Consider the following 14,927-nt stretch of genomic DNA (forward strand, 5'->3'; position numbering starts at 1 on the left):
TTCCCAATCTCACCGATGCGCATTGCGTACAAATCGTGGCTATATAAATAGAAGCGGGGGCTGCCCATTGCCTCATGGGATTGTTGACAATCATATCCCAGGAGCCAATGGGTGGCCAGATATGACATACCTCGCAGTGGAGAGGTACAGCAGAAGAGGATCATTCTAAATGACAATTAAGGAAAAAAAAAACTTCTGATGAGTAACCTAATTGTGATCACCAAAACTGGTGGTGGGGAAAAGTGAGTGGAACTCCGCTTTAATGAAATGAGACATCGGGGACAATTGGGTTGCAGAGTAAAGCATTGTTTTATTGAAGCTTACAGCTCAGGACAAAGTCCAGGTACAAAATCTTAGTGGTTACAATAAGGAGTATTACTTGAGCAGTTGCAAACATACAGTATAGCAAAGATTTTCCTGCACGAATGGTCAACAAATCAAAGGCTTTAAAATGTACCAGTAGCTAATTTAAATTTAAAATTGCATTGGGCTTTCATTTTTCATAACCCAATATATACCAGAAACCATCTTTACGCCTCCCAGCCAGTGACATTCTTAATACCGATTGGTGGGGTGGGCTTCCCGATCTTGCGATTACTGTGATTGGCTATCATAGTAATCAAGTGATCCGGAGCCCATCCCCAGCTCTGGTCCTTCAACAGTGACCGGGAGCTGCTGGTGAGTGGTGACAGTGGTGCTGTATTGCCACATAAAGAGGTATGGCCAACTTTAAGGGGTTAAGGAAGAATGTTTCAACATTCTGTAAGGTGGTAGGATGTAAAGCATTGGAAGTTCTGTCAGATTTGCTTTGTATATGTACTGGTGACTGCAAAGAGCCATGTGTAGCTGAGCTTAGTACAGTAAAGACCTTTACTACTGTAATGGAGCTTTTAGATAGTCAACATGGAAGTGAACAACGGAAGCCAAAGAGCAGAAGGTTTGAGAAAAGTGGTGTCTGGTAAAGCACCTCATATACATGTATTTTTAACTCTTCTCCGATTGGCTAGGGTTTTGCTTTTTTTTTCGTCAATTTCCTATAGTTTATCCAGTCATTCCCCCTCTTTTTCATGCTCGGGCTGATGCTTCAGTTCTGGTAACCAGCAGCTTTGTATTTTAATCTTCTTCATTTTGTATCCAATGGTTTGGCTGTATTCGTGGTCACAACTCAGATTTGACATGCATCCTCGTGCTGAAAAGTTGGTTAAAACACCGTCTGAAAGAATAAAATTATTAGCATTAGCATGGTAAACATCCAAACATCCAAACAAACATTAACATTCGGTCTTTAAAGCTGAACTTCAGGATACTGCTAACTTTCCAGATCCTCCTCCCCATTAAACCACTGACAAATGAATAAATAAAAAAGCTTATTTTTTCGTAAGAGAAGATCGAGCCCAATGATGTCATAATCTTCTTCAGAAAATGTGCTGTCCCACCTGGCGCTAGGTAGAGGACTTTCACTGTTGCCACCGGTCACATCCACACAGGGAAGGAGTACTATATTTCTCGTTTCGCAAAGGGATAGTTGAGTACATTGTTGGCATGACAGACCATGAGTCTCCTGGGCGGTCAGTCATGGTGTGAGGTCATGGTGACTGGGACAGATTAGGAGGTACGTGGCCTATCACTCAAATATGAGACTGGGAGTCTGAGATGCCCAGGTCCCTCCCCACTACAGAGAACAACAACATAGTTATGCCACAGCTCACTGAAAAATAAGAAAAGTTACAAGACTGGTGGCAGGGGGAAATAGAAGATAGATTAGCCACCAGTCTTTGACTCCAGTATAGATTTCGGAGTATGTAAAAAATAATTACTTTATTTAACCACTTGAGTACCCATCTGTAATACCTCATCTTTACCGGGCTATATTTCATTTTTCAGCACTGTGAGATTGTTTGACTGACAATTACTCTTTTTTGAAGATATGCAGAGAAAGGCGCAGTATGTCAGCAATTTTATTAAAAGGCAATGGTTAAAAACACAGGATTACAGAGTAAACAGGCTCATCAATGCCTGAAGTCCTCCTGAGATGGTCTTCCCTGTCCCTGTGCTGGCCCGCAGCCGCAGGAACCGAGGGTCTGGAGGAGCAATATATAGCACCTGGAGGACCCTTCTAGAAGAAGCGTTCCTACTTTCTCCAATTACTCTTTTATGCAACACTGCACCAATTGAGTTTTGTATTATTTTTTGAGACAGACTCAGCTTTCTTTTTGAGCTTTTTAATAACTGTTGGGATTTTATTTTTTAATATAAAAAGGAACAAAGATCAAAATTTGTGAAAAAAGCTAAAATGCAGGAACTAGTGCGCACAACCACAACCTAAATAGATAAAATATAGTACCAGATGAGAAGTTGCCAACATAGATCAGTGTACTCACACAACCCTGACAGACAAATATTCAAATATGGTAAATATGTGGCGCTAATCTATCCTTGTGAAAAAAGCTGTTCCCTTTACTTTCTACATACTAATTTCTGTTAAACTAAAAATGCCAGAATAGTACGAAAGTTCCCAAAATGACCCCTCTTGGAAAGTAGACACCTCAAGGAGCCAGTCTGATCGGTTCTGTATATTTTGCCTGTGATCTGAGGTGTCAAACCTAAAGAACAGACGGGGATATCTCCTTTCAGCACTTGCAATTTTCCATACATCAGAACCTTTGCTTCCACTTCTGCCACCAGGAGGAGGCCCTGTTGGGCATTCGCCCAAATCCTTTCCAGGTTTGCGCGAACCCTCAGAGTGTATTGGTGAGCCCATCATGCTCCGGGTGCATGTTTCCTTTTTGTTGTTTTGTTATGCACTTGTATTCATGGTTTGTTTTCTATTATTTTTAGTTTTTATGTGCCCCTCTATTTTTTCTGATGAAGTGGGCCTACCCGCAAAATGCGGCATGCAAGCCCATGATTGGTTTGAACAAGCAAGCTATCGCTTGTGAAACATGTCAACTTCTTGTCCTGTGTTTGTCTGATACACTTGTGACAATAAAGGTACATTAAGCAAGTTTTTTGGAAATTCAGAGTGCGACCATTTCTCTATTTTAAGCCCATGATGGAAGCCTCCCCTGCAAGCAACAGCTTTGCTTATTAACTATTAATTGTAATATTGTTGGTTTCAACTACTGTTTGGGGACTTGCCGATTATTAGACATGTGCACTGACGAAAAATGTGTTAGTTTTCATTTCATTTGTTTTTTTTTTTTGTTTTTTTTCAGGTCATTTGTTATGATTGAAATTCGTTATTTCGAATAAATTCGGAAATTTGTAAAAATTTTAATTTGTTATGCTCCATTCGTTTATATGCGGTATTCATTATTACGATAAATTCGAAAATTCAGAAATTCGAAAATTCTGAGATTTTAAAATTTGAAAATTAGAAAATTTGAAAATCCGAAAATTTGAAATTCCGAAAATAAGAACGAAAATCCGAAAATTCAGAAGAACGAAAATCCGAAATAATAAATAATAATCACCAATGTAACAAATTTATGAGACTAAATAATAATAATACAACGTTTTTATTACTATTATTTATTATTATTAATTTGTTACGTTCCATTTGTTTAGATACGGCATTCGTTATTTTGGATCATTTGTAACTTTGGATAAATTCGTATTTGTTACGTTCACTAACAGCCAAATTTGAAAGGAAATTCCAATACCTTTAATTTAATAGTTAATAATAGTTATTATTATTAGTCAATTCAGCGATAGGCAACGTCGGCCCTCCAGCTGTGGTGAAACTACAAGTCCCATGAGACATTGCAAAATCCTGACAATGACAGGTATGACTCCTAGAGGCAAAGGCATGATGGGATTTGTAGTTTCACCACAGCTGGAGGGCCTACCCCTGAGTTAGTTAGTTATTATTTTGGATTTTCAAATTTTTGGGTTTTCTAATTTTCGTTCTTATTTTTGGATTTTCGTTCTTTTGAATTTTTGGATTTTTGTTCTTATTTTTGGATTTTCAAATTTTCGGATTTTCAAATTTGCGAATCTTCAAATTTAGAATTTTAGAATTTTCAAATTTCATATTTTCACATTTCCAAATTTTCAGAAAAATTAATTAAACCCATTATATAAGGATTGATGGGCTAAGTAGGTACCTCATCCCTAGATTATAGAAGATTTTGATAGAACGGTTTGATCTGACTTTACTGGTACCAGTGAAGGACATTTACAACATAATTATAAATATTATCCTTATTATAAAATTAGTTAAAAAAATCTTTACACATTTACAAATAAAACCAAAGGGATTGGCTCCGATCAATATGATCAAGTTGGTATTAAACAACTTATCTCCATATCTACTAAGTCAGGAGGTCGACGCATTACGCATCTTTGCTTCCTCGGGACCTCACTTCCTTTGACTGTACATAGAGATCCTATTCAAAAAATAACATAGCAATTAATTATATCTAGATCATATTTTTATCAGGTAAAAGTGCAACATATATATATATACCTTTTCCTATACCAACTCATGTGTACAAAGGTAAATATGCATCGAAGACCACTTACAATTGAGAAGGGACTTATGAAGGGTGGTGTGCCAGGTGTCATCAAGGAGCAAGCCACTAATAATCAGAAAGATTATATATATATATATATATATATATATATATATATATATATATATATATATATAGATAGATAGATAGATAGATAGATAGATAGATAGATAGATAGATAGATAGATATAAAAAAAATGCATAATATAATATATATATATCTTGATAAAAATATAATCTAGATATGATTAATAGCTATATTCTTTTTTGAATAGGATCCCTATTTACAGTCAAAGGAAGTGAGATCCTGAGGAAGTAAAGATGTGAAACGCGTCGACCTCCTGACTTAGTAGATACAGAGATATTTTGTTTAATACTATCTTGATCATATTGATCCGAGCCAATCCCTTTGGTTTTATTTGTAAATGTGTAAAGATTTTTTTAAATAATTTTGTAATAAAGATAAAACTTATAATTATGTTTTAAATGTCCTTCACTGGTACCGGTAAAGTCTGATCAAACCATTCAAAATCATTAAATGGGTTTTCCGTTAATTCAAATATTTCCGAATTAACGAATTTGTCCAACTTTTGTCGAAATACGAAACAAATTGCTTGTGTCTAGCAATTATTTAATGGGCGGTTATGCTGTTACATCAGCAACTGAAGTTTTATATTGTCTGGGTTTTTTACAATCATGTTTTGTGAATAAATTGTATCAATCTTATTTCTGGTCTGACTGCGTCTGGGCATCTGAAAAATCCATCTTTTTCTTTTTCCTGGGTTATATTTCATTTAGGACATGGTGCCTCAAGCAACCCACACACTTACCTTAATTGCAACAGAACAGAGGGGGTGTGATATCCTGCCCAGAGCTTAGTTTCATGCTCCTTTTAATGTCTTTTGAGCTAATTAAGGAAACAAATATCTTGAATAAGATGCAAAAGCCAGCCCCCATAAAGTAATAAAAACCTACCTGGTTTTTCCATCAATCCAACTAATATGGTACAATGGTCATCCTTACTTCTGCAGATTGTATTTGTGACAGGCTTACACACCTCTAAGGTATCATACGAGGAGCAAGATGGACATTCAGGTCCATCGTAGGGGTAGGTTCTATTTTTCACTGTATGGTAAAGGTGTAAAAAAAAAAAAAAAAAAATAGAAAATGCATTATGATAAAGAAGATAATTATTAAAGTTTATCTAAAGCCATAAATAAAAATGTAAAATGTTGCAGTGTTTAGATGTGGAGGTTCCATTTGTTTTCTTTTTTCAGGCTTTTATCTTCATCTGGAAAGTCTGAAAATAACATACAGCCTGTCCTAAGGTTTCTACACTGATTCCTCCACAGTATTTATGGAAGGAGCCATAGTTGCCACATAGACTGGACTACAGTTGCGTCTTCCGTTGTCTAGTTCCATCACATAGTGAGTATGGAGATTAGTAGTTTACAGTAGAATGAGACCATTATTGCTTCAATGACAAGGACACTGTATTTATGACAAAATCCAAGAATCATCAGTTGACTAAATCAACTGCCATATTTTATCGGAATAAAATCGGAAATTCGTAAATTCATAAACAATCAGAAGTTTGGAAATTTGAAAAAAATCGGAAATTCGAAAAACAAATCGGAAAGTCGAAAAAAAACGAAAATTCAAAAAAAATTTAAAAAATCAGAGATTCGGAAATTCAAAAAAAAAAAACAGAAATTCAAAAAAAATCGGAAATTCAGACATTCGAATAAAATCGGAAATTCGAAAACCGGAAAACCCGAAAATGTGAAAATATGAAATAATAACTAACTAATAATAACTTAACTATTACTAACTATTATAGGTATTTAAATTTCCTTTCAAATTTTGCTGTTAGTGAACGTAACAAACATGAAGGTATCCAAAATTACAAATTATCCGAAATAACAAATGCTACATCTAAACCAGGGGTGCGAAAGCCTTCCGATGTGGCCCGCCATGACTTGCTCTGAGATGGCGGGTCGGCAAGCCCAGACCGCGGGTTCCCAACCCGCCATCTCTGAGAATTAGTGCAAAGAGCTGAGCCGCCGATAAAGGGAGTGGAGCCGATGCTTCCTGTATAATGCCGGCTCCTTCACAGGCTGAGTGATACCAAATGTACTCTGCCTGTGACAGGAAGCATCGGCTCTGCTCTCTACTGCAGCTGCATGCTTCTGTCACAATTATGCTCAGGGATGGTGAACTGGGACAGCAGCCACCAGTACCAGCCACCAGTATCAGCACCAGCCACCAGTACCAATACCAGCCAGCAGTACCAGTACCAACCAACAGTACCAGTACCAACCAGCAGTACCAGTACCAGCCAGCAGTACCAGTACCAACCAGCAGTACCAGCAAGTAGTACCAGTCATCAGTACCAGTACCCGCCAGAAGTACTCACCATCCGTACCAGTCATCAGTACCAGCCAGCAGTATAAACCAGCAGTACCAGCCAGAAGTACCCGCCAGCAGTAACAGTACCCACCATCCGTACCAGTCATCAGTACCAGCCAGCAGTATAAACCAGCAGTACCAGTACCAGCCACCAGTATCAGTACCAGCCAGCAGTACCAGTCATCAGTACCAATACCAGCCAGCAGTACCAGTACCCAACAGCAGTACTAGCCAACAGTACCAGTCAGCAATACCCACCAGCAGTACCAGTACCAGCCAGCAGTACCAGTACCCACCAGCAGTACTAGCCAGCAGTACCAGTCAGCAGTACCAGCACCTGTCAGCAGTACCCACTGGCAGTACCAGCCAGCTGCAGGAATCCTGAGGAAGAAGTTAAGATTGAGGTCAGTTGAGGTGCAGGTAAACCGCTGTGCATCAGTGTAAAAGCAGCCTTAGGCCCCTTTCACATGATTGGTCCGATCGGGTCTCCCTGTCTGTTTTTCAGGTGGACTCAAACGGACTCTCCATTCACCTCTATAGAGCGACAGATGTAAACGGACTCGTGTCCGTTTACACCCGCCTCTCTGCAACCCGATCTTCTTAAAAAAAAACAGAAGGGTATCTGTCCCCTTCTGTCTGGGTGGATCGGAGGGCCCTTAGGGTAGAGCGGATTGCATCCGTGTCTGCTCTACATATGCAGAATGGACACAGACCCGCCATCTGCCCTTTACGCTCATTGTGGCCCGTGACCGGTTACCAAGTCGATAAAGTGGCCCTCTTTCCTCAAAAGGTTTGGGCACCCCTGATCTAAACAAATGGAACAGAACAAATAAATAATAAAACGTTTTTATTATTATTATTGTAATTTATTTTTATTAATTTGTTACGTTCCATTCGTCTAGATACGGCATTCATTATTTCGGATAATTCGTAACTTCAGATAAATACGTATTCCTTACGTTCACTAACAGCCAAATTTGAAAGGAAATTTCAATACCTATAATATTTAGTAATAGTTAGGTTATTATTAGTTTTATTATTATAATAATTATTATTTCAGTTTTTTGGGTTTCCTAATTTCTGATTTTCTTTGAATTTCCGAATTTCAGATTTTTTTTAATGAATTTCAGATTTTTTTAACGAATTTCAGATTTTTTTCGAATATCCAATTATTTTTTGAATTTCCATTTTTTTTTTTTCGAATTTTAACATTTTTTCAAGTTTCCAATTTTTTTCAAATTTCCGAATTTTTTAGAATTTCCGATTCTTTTTGGAATTTCAGATTTTTTTTTATTTCATTTTTTTTCAGAATTTCCGTCTTTTTTTTTTTTTTTAATTTCATTACATTGTTTCAAATGGTGACAAATTTGAGAGGAGGTATCAAACACAAAACAAACAGAAACACACACATACATTATACTCACCCACAAAAGTCCCATTGTTGCAAAGATCACTTTCACAGCAGTCATATGCCAGGTCATAGTACACATCATCATTAGCATAGGCATACATGCTATGATTGCATTTCAGATTTAAAGCGCAGCGCTTCTCGATGGAGTGATAGGTGTGATCTGCAAACAAAAATTATTTTAGATATCTACATTTTTTTAACATTGTACAATTCAAAGACAAACTTCAGAAAGATTAAAAAACACACAAAATAATGCAGTTGTGTATTCCTTAACCGCGGATGCCATTGCGTTGGTCACATTGTCAATTTTTAAGCGCTTTTTATACACCTACTAAATGTGAGTGTTCCATTTATCTTTTATTAAATGCATTAGATTTTTTTGCTGGTTCACGCTATGTGGAGTTTTTTCTTTTGTTGGCTATACTGTTCCCCTGATGAAGTCACGTGCGGTGTGACGTCACGCGTAGGGACGGGACAGGCTGTACATGCTGCAATAGGTTTACGAGCTCGCCGCTCATTGGAGATAGGATCGGTTTTAAGTTTGTTATGTGAGTACCCTGTTTTACCTAATAAATATTGCTTACTTAAACGATACTACACTATTGGGACTCCCCCTTTTTTTATCCACATTACCATCGAGGGACCTACCCCATGGGACTAGGACTACCAGGATAACGTGTTACACCCCTAGGAGGACTCCCCCCAAAATAAATTTTGGTCAATGCGCTTGCCCTATTACCCTAAGGTAAGGGGCCATTTCATACATAGGTGTCTAGACACGAAGATGTGCACCCTGTGATTTACTTTGAGCACTGCACTACTATTTGCTGCATGACAGGACGCTGCAATCACATTACATCAAGAAGAATCTGTTCATGAATACCCTTCACTACACTATTATTCACATTACTATTTCTGTGCATGTTTGGACAATTTAATCACGCTAGAGTCAATAGCTTGTATGCTTTGTTAATTATTTCTTTCCTTTTTGGGATACTATTTATATTACCTTTGAGTACACCATTGCACAGATGTCACTTTATGTGTTGCATGGTTGAGTTGTATAATGAGCCATCGTCTATTGCACTATGCACTTTATTATTATTAATTGTTATTGTGTATTATTATTATGATCTTTTTATGAACATGATCCAAATAACTCACTGACTGTTTATTTTGATAAATTTTGTACCATTTATGCACATTGATGAGATATAGGTACTTACTACTAATAGCACAGATGTTCATTATCACTAGAACTGCTACCTCAGCCACTAAGATTACTATCACAGCTGAGAGTATCACCTTTTAATGTACACCATATCTCTATCCTGCACCTTGTATCTTTAACAATCCAAGTTATTCAGACATTCACTCAGGACTAGCGCGGCACCACATAGTTAATTTATACTGTTTGACTGCTTGAGAGGATCTAGCACAGCACTTTTTGTGATTCGGCACTGCATTGCTTTAACTGACAATTGCGTGATCGTGCAACGTGGCTCCCAAACAAAATTGATGTCCTTTTTTCCCCACAAATAGAGCTTTTTTTTGATGGTGTTTGATCACCTCTGCGGTTTTTATTTTCTGCGCTATAAACAAAAAAAGAGTGACAATTTTGAAAAAAAAAGCAATATTTTTTACTTTTTGCTATAATAAATATCCCCAAAAAATATATAAAAAAAACATTTTTTTGTCCTCAGTTTAGGCCGATATGTATTCTTCTACATATTTTTGGTAAAATAATATCGCAATAAGTGTTTATTGACTGATTTGCGCAAAAGTTATAGCATCTACAAAATAGGGGATAGTTTTATGGCATTTTTATTAATAATTTTTTTTTACTCACTGATATTCTTTATCTCAGCAGCAAAAATGGTCACATTAAAATTCTGGAAAACAAACTATACCTGGTTGACTACCTGAGATAAATATTTTTAAAAACAATGAAAAACAGAGACTAAAAACAATCAATTTAAAAATATGGAAACCTTGCCATAAGTATAAAACTAAACAAAATGTAACAAAATATTTCTAAAACCTAATTTTCTACAGCCATAGAGAGATGGAAGATGGTCACTTACTGAATCCAGATTTTTCATAGACGGTCATGCATGACCTGCCATCTGGGCATTCAGTCGTTTTACCCTTGCAATATTCAGCATTACGACCTTGGCACTCATAACATTTTAGCTTTTCAGCTAGAAAAAAACATAACCAAAATCAATTACTATTACTACTACTAATAATAAAGATAATCTGTTCTGATCCACCAGGTAAACCCAGATAAAAGTGCTGTCCTATCTATATTAGGCACAATGATACATATTATCCTGCCAATGGCTGTAAACCATCCAACAGGCAATCTGCTATACATGAATAAATCTATGTATGTAAACCCTAAATCTATCATCATTATCTTTGACATCATGCCTCAATGCATAGAGTTTTCTTACGCAAATCTTTTTTTTTGTGAACACATTCACCTTAGGATCTTGTCAGTAACAGTACTTTCTGTTGCATGTTGACAGTGCTGAGCCACCGCTTCCCGACTAACAGGAGCATTGGGAGCCTGCCGTACATTGGCCATTAGGATGTGATACACCTGATAGGCAGCCCAACGGCCAAATAGCAGATCACAGATAGCAAGCCGACAAAGCTATTGCTAATCATGAGGTTTCAGCTTTTTGCCAAGCTGCAACAGCAGGTGCTGTTACTGGCAGGATTTACAGGTAGTGCATTTTTCAAGAATTACAAAAAAAGGTGTCACATGACACCGGAGAGGGAAAATGGCTAATTGGGCCCAATTTGGACATTTTCACTTAGGGGTGTACTCACTTTTGTTCTGGGGCTGCATGAGTGCTGCCGACACTGGGGAGCTACAGTTCATTGAGGGAACCATGAATGCCAACATGTACTGTGACATACTGAAGCAGAGCATGATCCCCTCCCTTTGGAGACTGGGCCACAGGGCAGTATTCCAACATGATAACGACCCCAAACACACCTCCAAGACGACCACTGCCTTGCTAAAGAAGCTGAGGGTAAAGATGATGGACTGGCCAAGCATGTCTCCAGACCTAAACCCTATTGATCAACTGTGGGGCATCCTCAAATGGAAGGCGGAGGAGCACAAGGTCTCCAACATCCACCAGCTCTGTGATGTCATCATGGAGAAGTGGAAGAGGACTCCAGGGGAAACCTATGAAGCTCTGGTGAACGCCATGCTCAAGAGAGTTAAGGCAGTGCTGGAAAATAATTGATGGCCACACAAAATATTGACACTTTGGGCCCAATTTGGACATTTTCACTTAGGGATGTACTCACTTTTGTTGCCAGCGGTTTAGACATTAATGGCTGTGTGTTGAGTTATTTTGAGGGGACAGCAAATTTACACTGTTATACAAGCTGTACATTTCTGTGTAATTTCTTCAGTGTTATCACATGAAAAGATAATAGAAAAGAAAAGAATAAAATATTTACAAAAATGTGAGGGGTGTACTCACTTTTGTGAGATACTGTATACAGTAAAACCTTGGTTTGAGAGTAACTTGATATGTCCTGATACACAAGTAGCGTCATATCACAACTGAGTATAAAAGAGAATAGAGGCACCTCTAAGTGTAGCAATATGGTTACATTTAATGAAGGTACAACATTTAGCAACTCACATGGTTGATGATTAAAAGAGGCACATATTAGTATGCAGGCATCCGGGGTAAAGCTGTCCACATAGACCATCCCCCCGCACCGCCATCAATGTCATCCCTTCCACTCTGCGCTACACGAGCGGTTCAAGCCTCATTTACAGATCACTCTACTGCAGGGTAATCTTCCCGGTCACGATTGAAGACTGACAGCGGTGAGAGCCAGAGGCGCGGAGGACAGTCTATGTGGACAGTTTTCCCCCAAATGCCTGCATACTTAGATGTGCCGGTTTTAATCATCAACCATGTGAGTTGCTAAATGTTGTACCTTCATTAAATATAACCATATTGCTACACTTAAAGGCGCCTCTCTTCTCTTTTATACTCTGTAGCTTCTGCTGGATTTTGCTTCTAATCCCCTTGTGGAGGCTTCCATTTGTGGATGGATATTTTATGGTTGCCCAACCTGGCCCCATTGCTATAATCTTTTTATATGGGCTATAAACTGAAGGACTTATGAATAAATGGTTGTGGAAGGAATCATCTGAGTTTCCATTATTTCTTATGGGGAAATTCACTCTGATACATGAGTGCTTTGGATTAAAAGCATGTTTCCAGAACGAATTATGCGTGCAATCCAAGGTTTTACTGTATATATCTTTCATGAGTACATTGGGGCTGGTTCTACCATACTCCTCAGCTTAGACCTCAAACAAGAACACTGATTGAAGTTCATTCTTGTAGGATCTGTATTTTATTATAATTACCGTATTTATCGGCGTATAACACGCGCCGGCGTATAACACGCAGCCCAAGTTTAGGAGGGAATTTTAAGGAAAAAAACTTTTAGGAGGGAAGTTTAAGGAAAAAAAACTTACATTTAAATGCCCATCAATGCAGCCTCATCAGTGTTCATCTGCAGCCTTTCCCCAGTGTCCAGTGCAGCCTTGTCAGTGCAGCTTTGCCCCAGTGCAGCCTTGTCCCCAGTGCAGCCTTGTCCCCAGTGCAGCTTTGCCCCAGTTCAGCTTTGCCCCAGTGCAGCCTTGTCCCCAGTGCAGCCTTGTCCCCAGTGCAGCCTTGTCCCCAGTGCAGCCTTGTCCCCAGTGCAGCTTTGCCCCAGTGAAGCCTTGTCCCCAGTGCAGCTTTGCCCCAGTTCAGCTTTGCCCCAGTGCAGCCTTGTCCCCAGTGGTCCGTGCAGCCTTGTCGCCGCCGACATACAAACGTTTAGTTTGTATTTTTAAACATGGCGCTGCGGAGTTCGGAGGGACTCTGGGGCGCTCGTTCAGCTGAACGAGCGCCGCCGAGGACACAGTGACTGGGCGGAGCCGAGATACACATAGCCGAGGGTTCTCGGCTTTTCTCGGCGCCGTTCACAGTCACGCCCAGTCCCGCCATTGGACCTCTGTTATGTCCATCATAGGGACTGGGCGTGACTGTGAACGGCGCAGAGAATAGCCGAGAACCCTCGGCTATGTGTATCTCAGCTCCGCCCAGTCACTGTGTCCTCGGCGGCGTTCGTTCAGCTGAACGAGCGCCCCTGAGTCCCTCCGAACTCCGCGGCGCCATGTTTAAAAATACAAGCTATGTGAATGTCGGCGGCGATCGCTCCAACAGATCACAAAATAGCGGGGATCGGCGTATAACACGCACCCACGATTTTCCCCTTATTTTAAGGGGAAAAAAGTGCGTGTTATACACCGATAAATACGGTATATATAATTTCATAAGTTTAATATATAATATAATATTAATTCCTTGAATAACTGTGGAGTGGTAGCATGCCTTGGAGCTACACATAAAGACGTTGTGACTAGTATAATGATTGTGTTTTCTTTTTTTTAATTTGTCTATATTTGTTGGCACAAGATATAAACCCTAACTGGGTGACAATTAATTTGCTAAAGCACTGTGCATTATAATGAATTGCTGGTTTATTTTTCATAAAATACTGGTTTTTGCATGTCAGTGCTGCTATTCTTCTGCAACCTTTTTCAGTAGCTACCCCCTGCCCTCATTTACTTGCTTCAACATCCACTGCACAATTGAAGGGAACTACTTGAAAGGAACTTCTGTAACCCTTAGGAGCCGTTTAAGTTTTCTCCAATGTACTTCACTAAGATGGTAATATTGTGCAGAACTTTTGCTATATTCAGCAACATTTTTGGGTTCATTAAAGCTCTCTATTTCATTCAATCCAACTCTACAGTTCTCAGAGAACTTTTCTGTGCAGCTAATTGAGATCCAACAGCCACCCCTGCAGAATACTTCCAGATTGTCAGCGAGTCTTGACACATGAGCAGAAGATTCTTCATTTATTCCTATAGGTTATTTCTATGGATTATGTAATATTAAGAGTTGATTTTAGCTTAATAAATGTTTATCACTTTTTGTTTCCTGTCCTATTTTGGTTTTCACCAAGCTGAAGACGTGTTCATGGGATGTCTGAGATGGCTTACAAGACCCTGTGCCCTTTCTTTTTCAGTTGTTCAAAATAATGGAAGCTTGTTTTTTATAAATTACATAGGTTACTTACCTATATATAGATCAAAGGAGAAAAGTAACAGGACAACGGCAACCGTCTTCATTTTTATGGATTCTGAATGTCTTGGATGTTGGTGATCTTCTGATGCTTCTCAGAGATTTAAGTTCTTTTCAAATGCTGGTATATATTTGATGCTAATGGTCAATGAAGCAGATTTATTATGAGATCATCATTTCATTTTGTGGAGGCGTTTGTTTGATAAACTAATACTGAACAGTATTTAATAAATGTAAATGTTTGCATTGAATTTGGATCAAGTTTAACAATCTGGCTCCTGTAATGGATGAACTCCCAGTGATGTAAATTTGTATACATGATGTGTTTGCTTTGCTTAAAATAAAACAAATAACTTTTTTCTGTATTTCATCTGCATTATAAGAAAATAAGGAAATTGTATAGAATTT

The 14,927-nt window shown here is 38.6% G+C and overlaps 1 protein-coding gene across 1 annotated transcript; it reads right to left on the reverse strand.

Annotated features, from left to right (window-relative positions):
• Window positions 1-336: 336 nt before the first annotated feature.
• Window positions 337-14,674, reverse strand: LOC141110000 (phospholipase A2 inhibitor and Ly6/PLAUR domain-containing protein-like). The gene is made up of 5 exons (XM_073601249.1): window positions 14,515-14,674; window positions 10,419-10,535; window positions 8,348-8,494; window positions 5,490-5,639; window positions 337-1,213 (listed from the first exon to the last, which is right to left on the reverse strand). The coding sequence occupies exons 1-5, from the start codon at window positions 14,564-14,566 to the stop codon at window positions 1,050-1,052; spliced, it is 630 nt and encodes a 209-aa protein (XP_073457350.1). The 5' UTR covers window positions 14,567-14,674; the 3' UTR covers window positions 337-1,049.
• Between the last annotated feature and the right edge of the window lie 253 nt (window positions 14,675-14,927).

The sequence above is a fragment of the Aquarana catesbeiana genome, linkage group LG10, assembly GCF_042186555.1.
Source record: "Aquarana catesbeiana isolate 2022-GZ linkage group LG10, ASM4218655v1, whole genome shotgun sequence".
Taxonomy (NCBI): domain Eukaryota; kingdom Metazoa; phylum Chordata; class Amphibia; order Anura; family Ranidae; genus Aquarana; species Aquarana catesbeiana.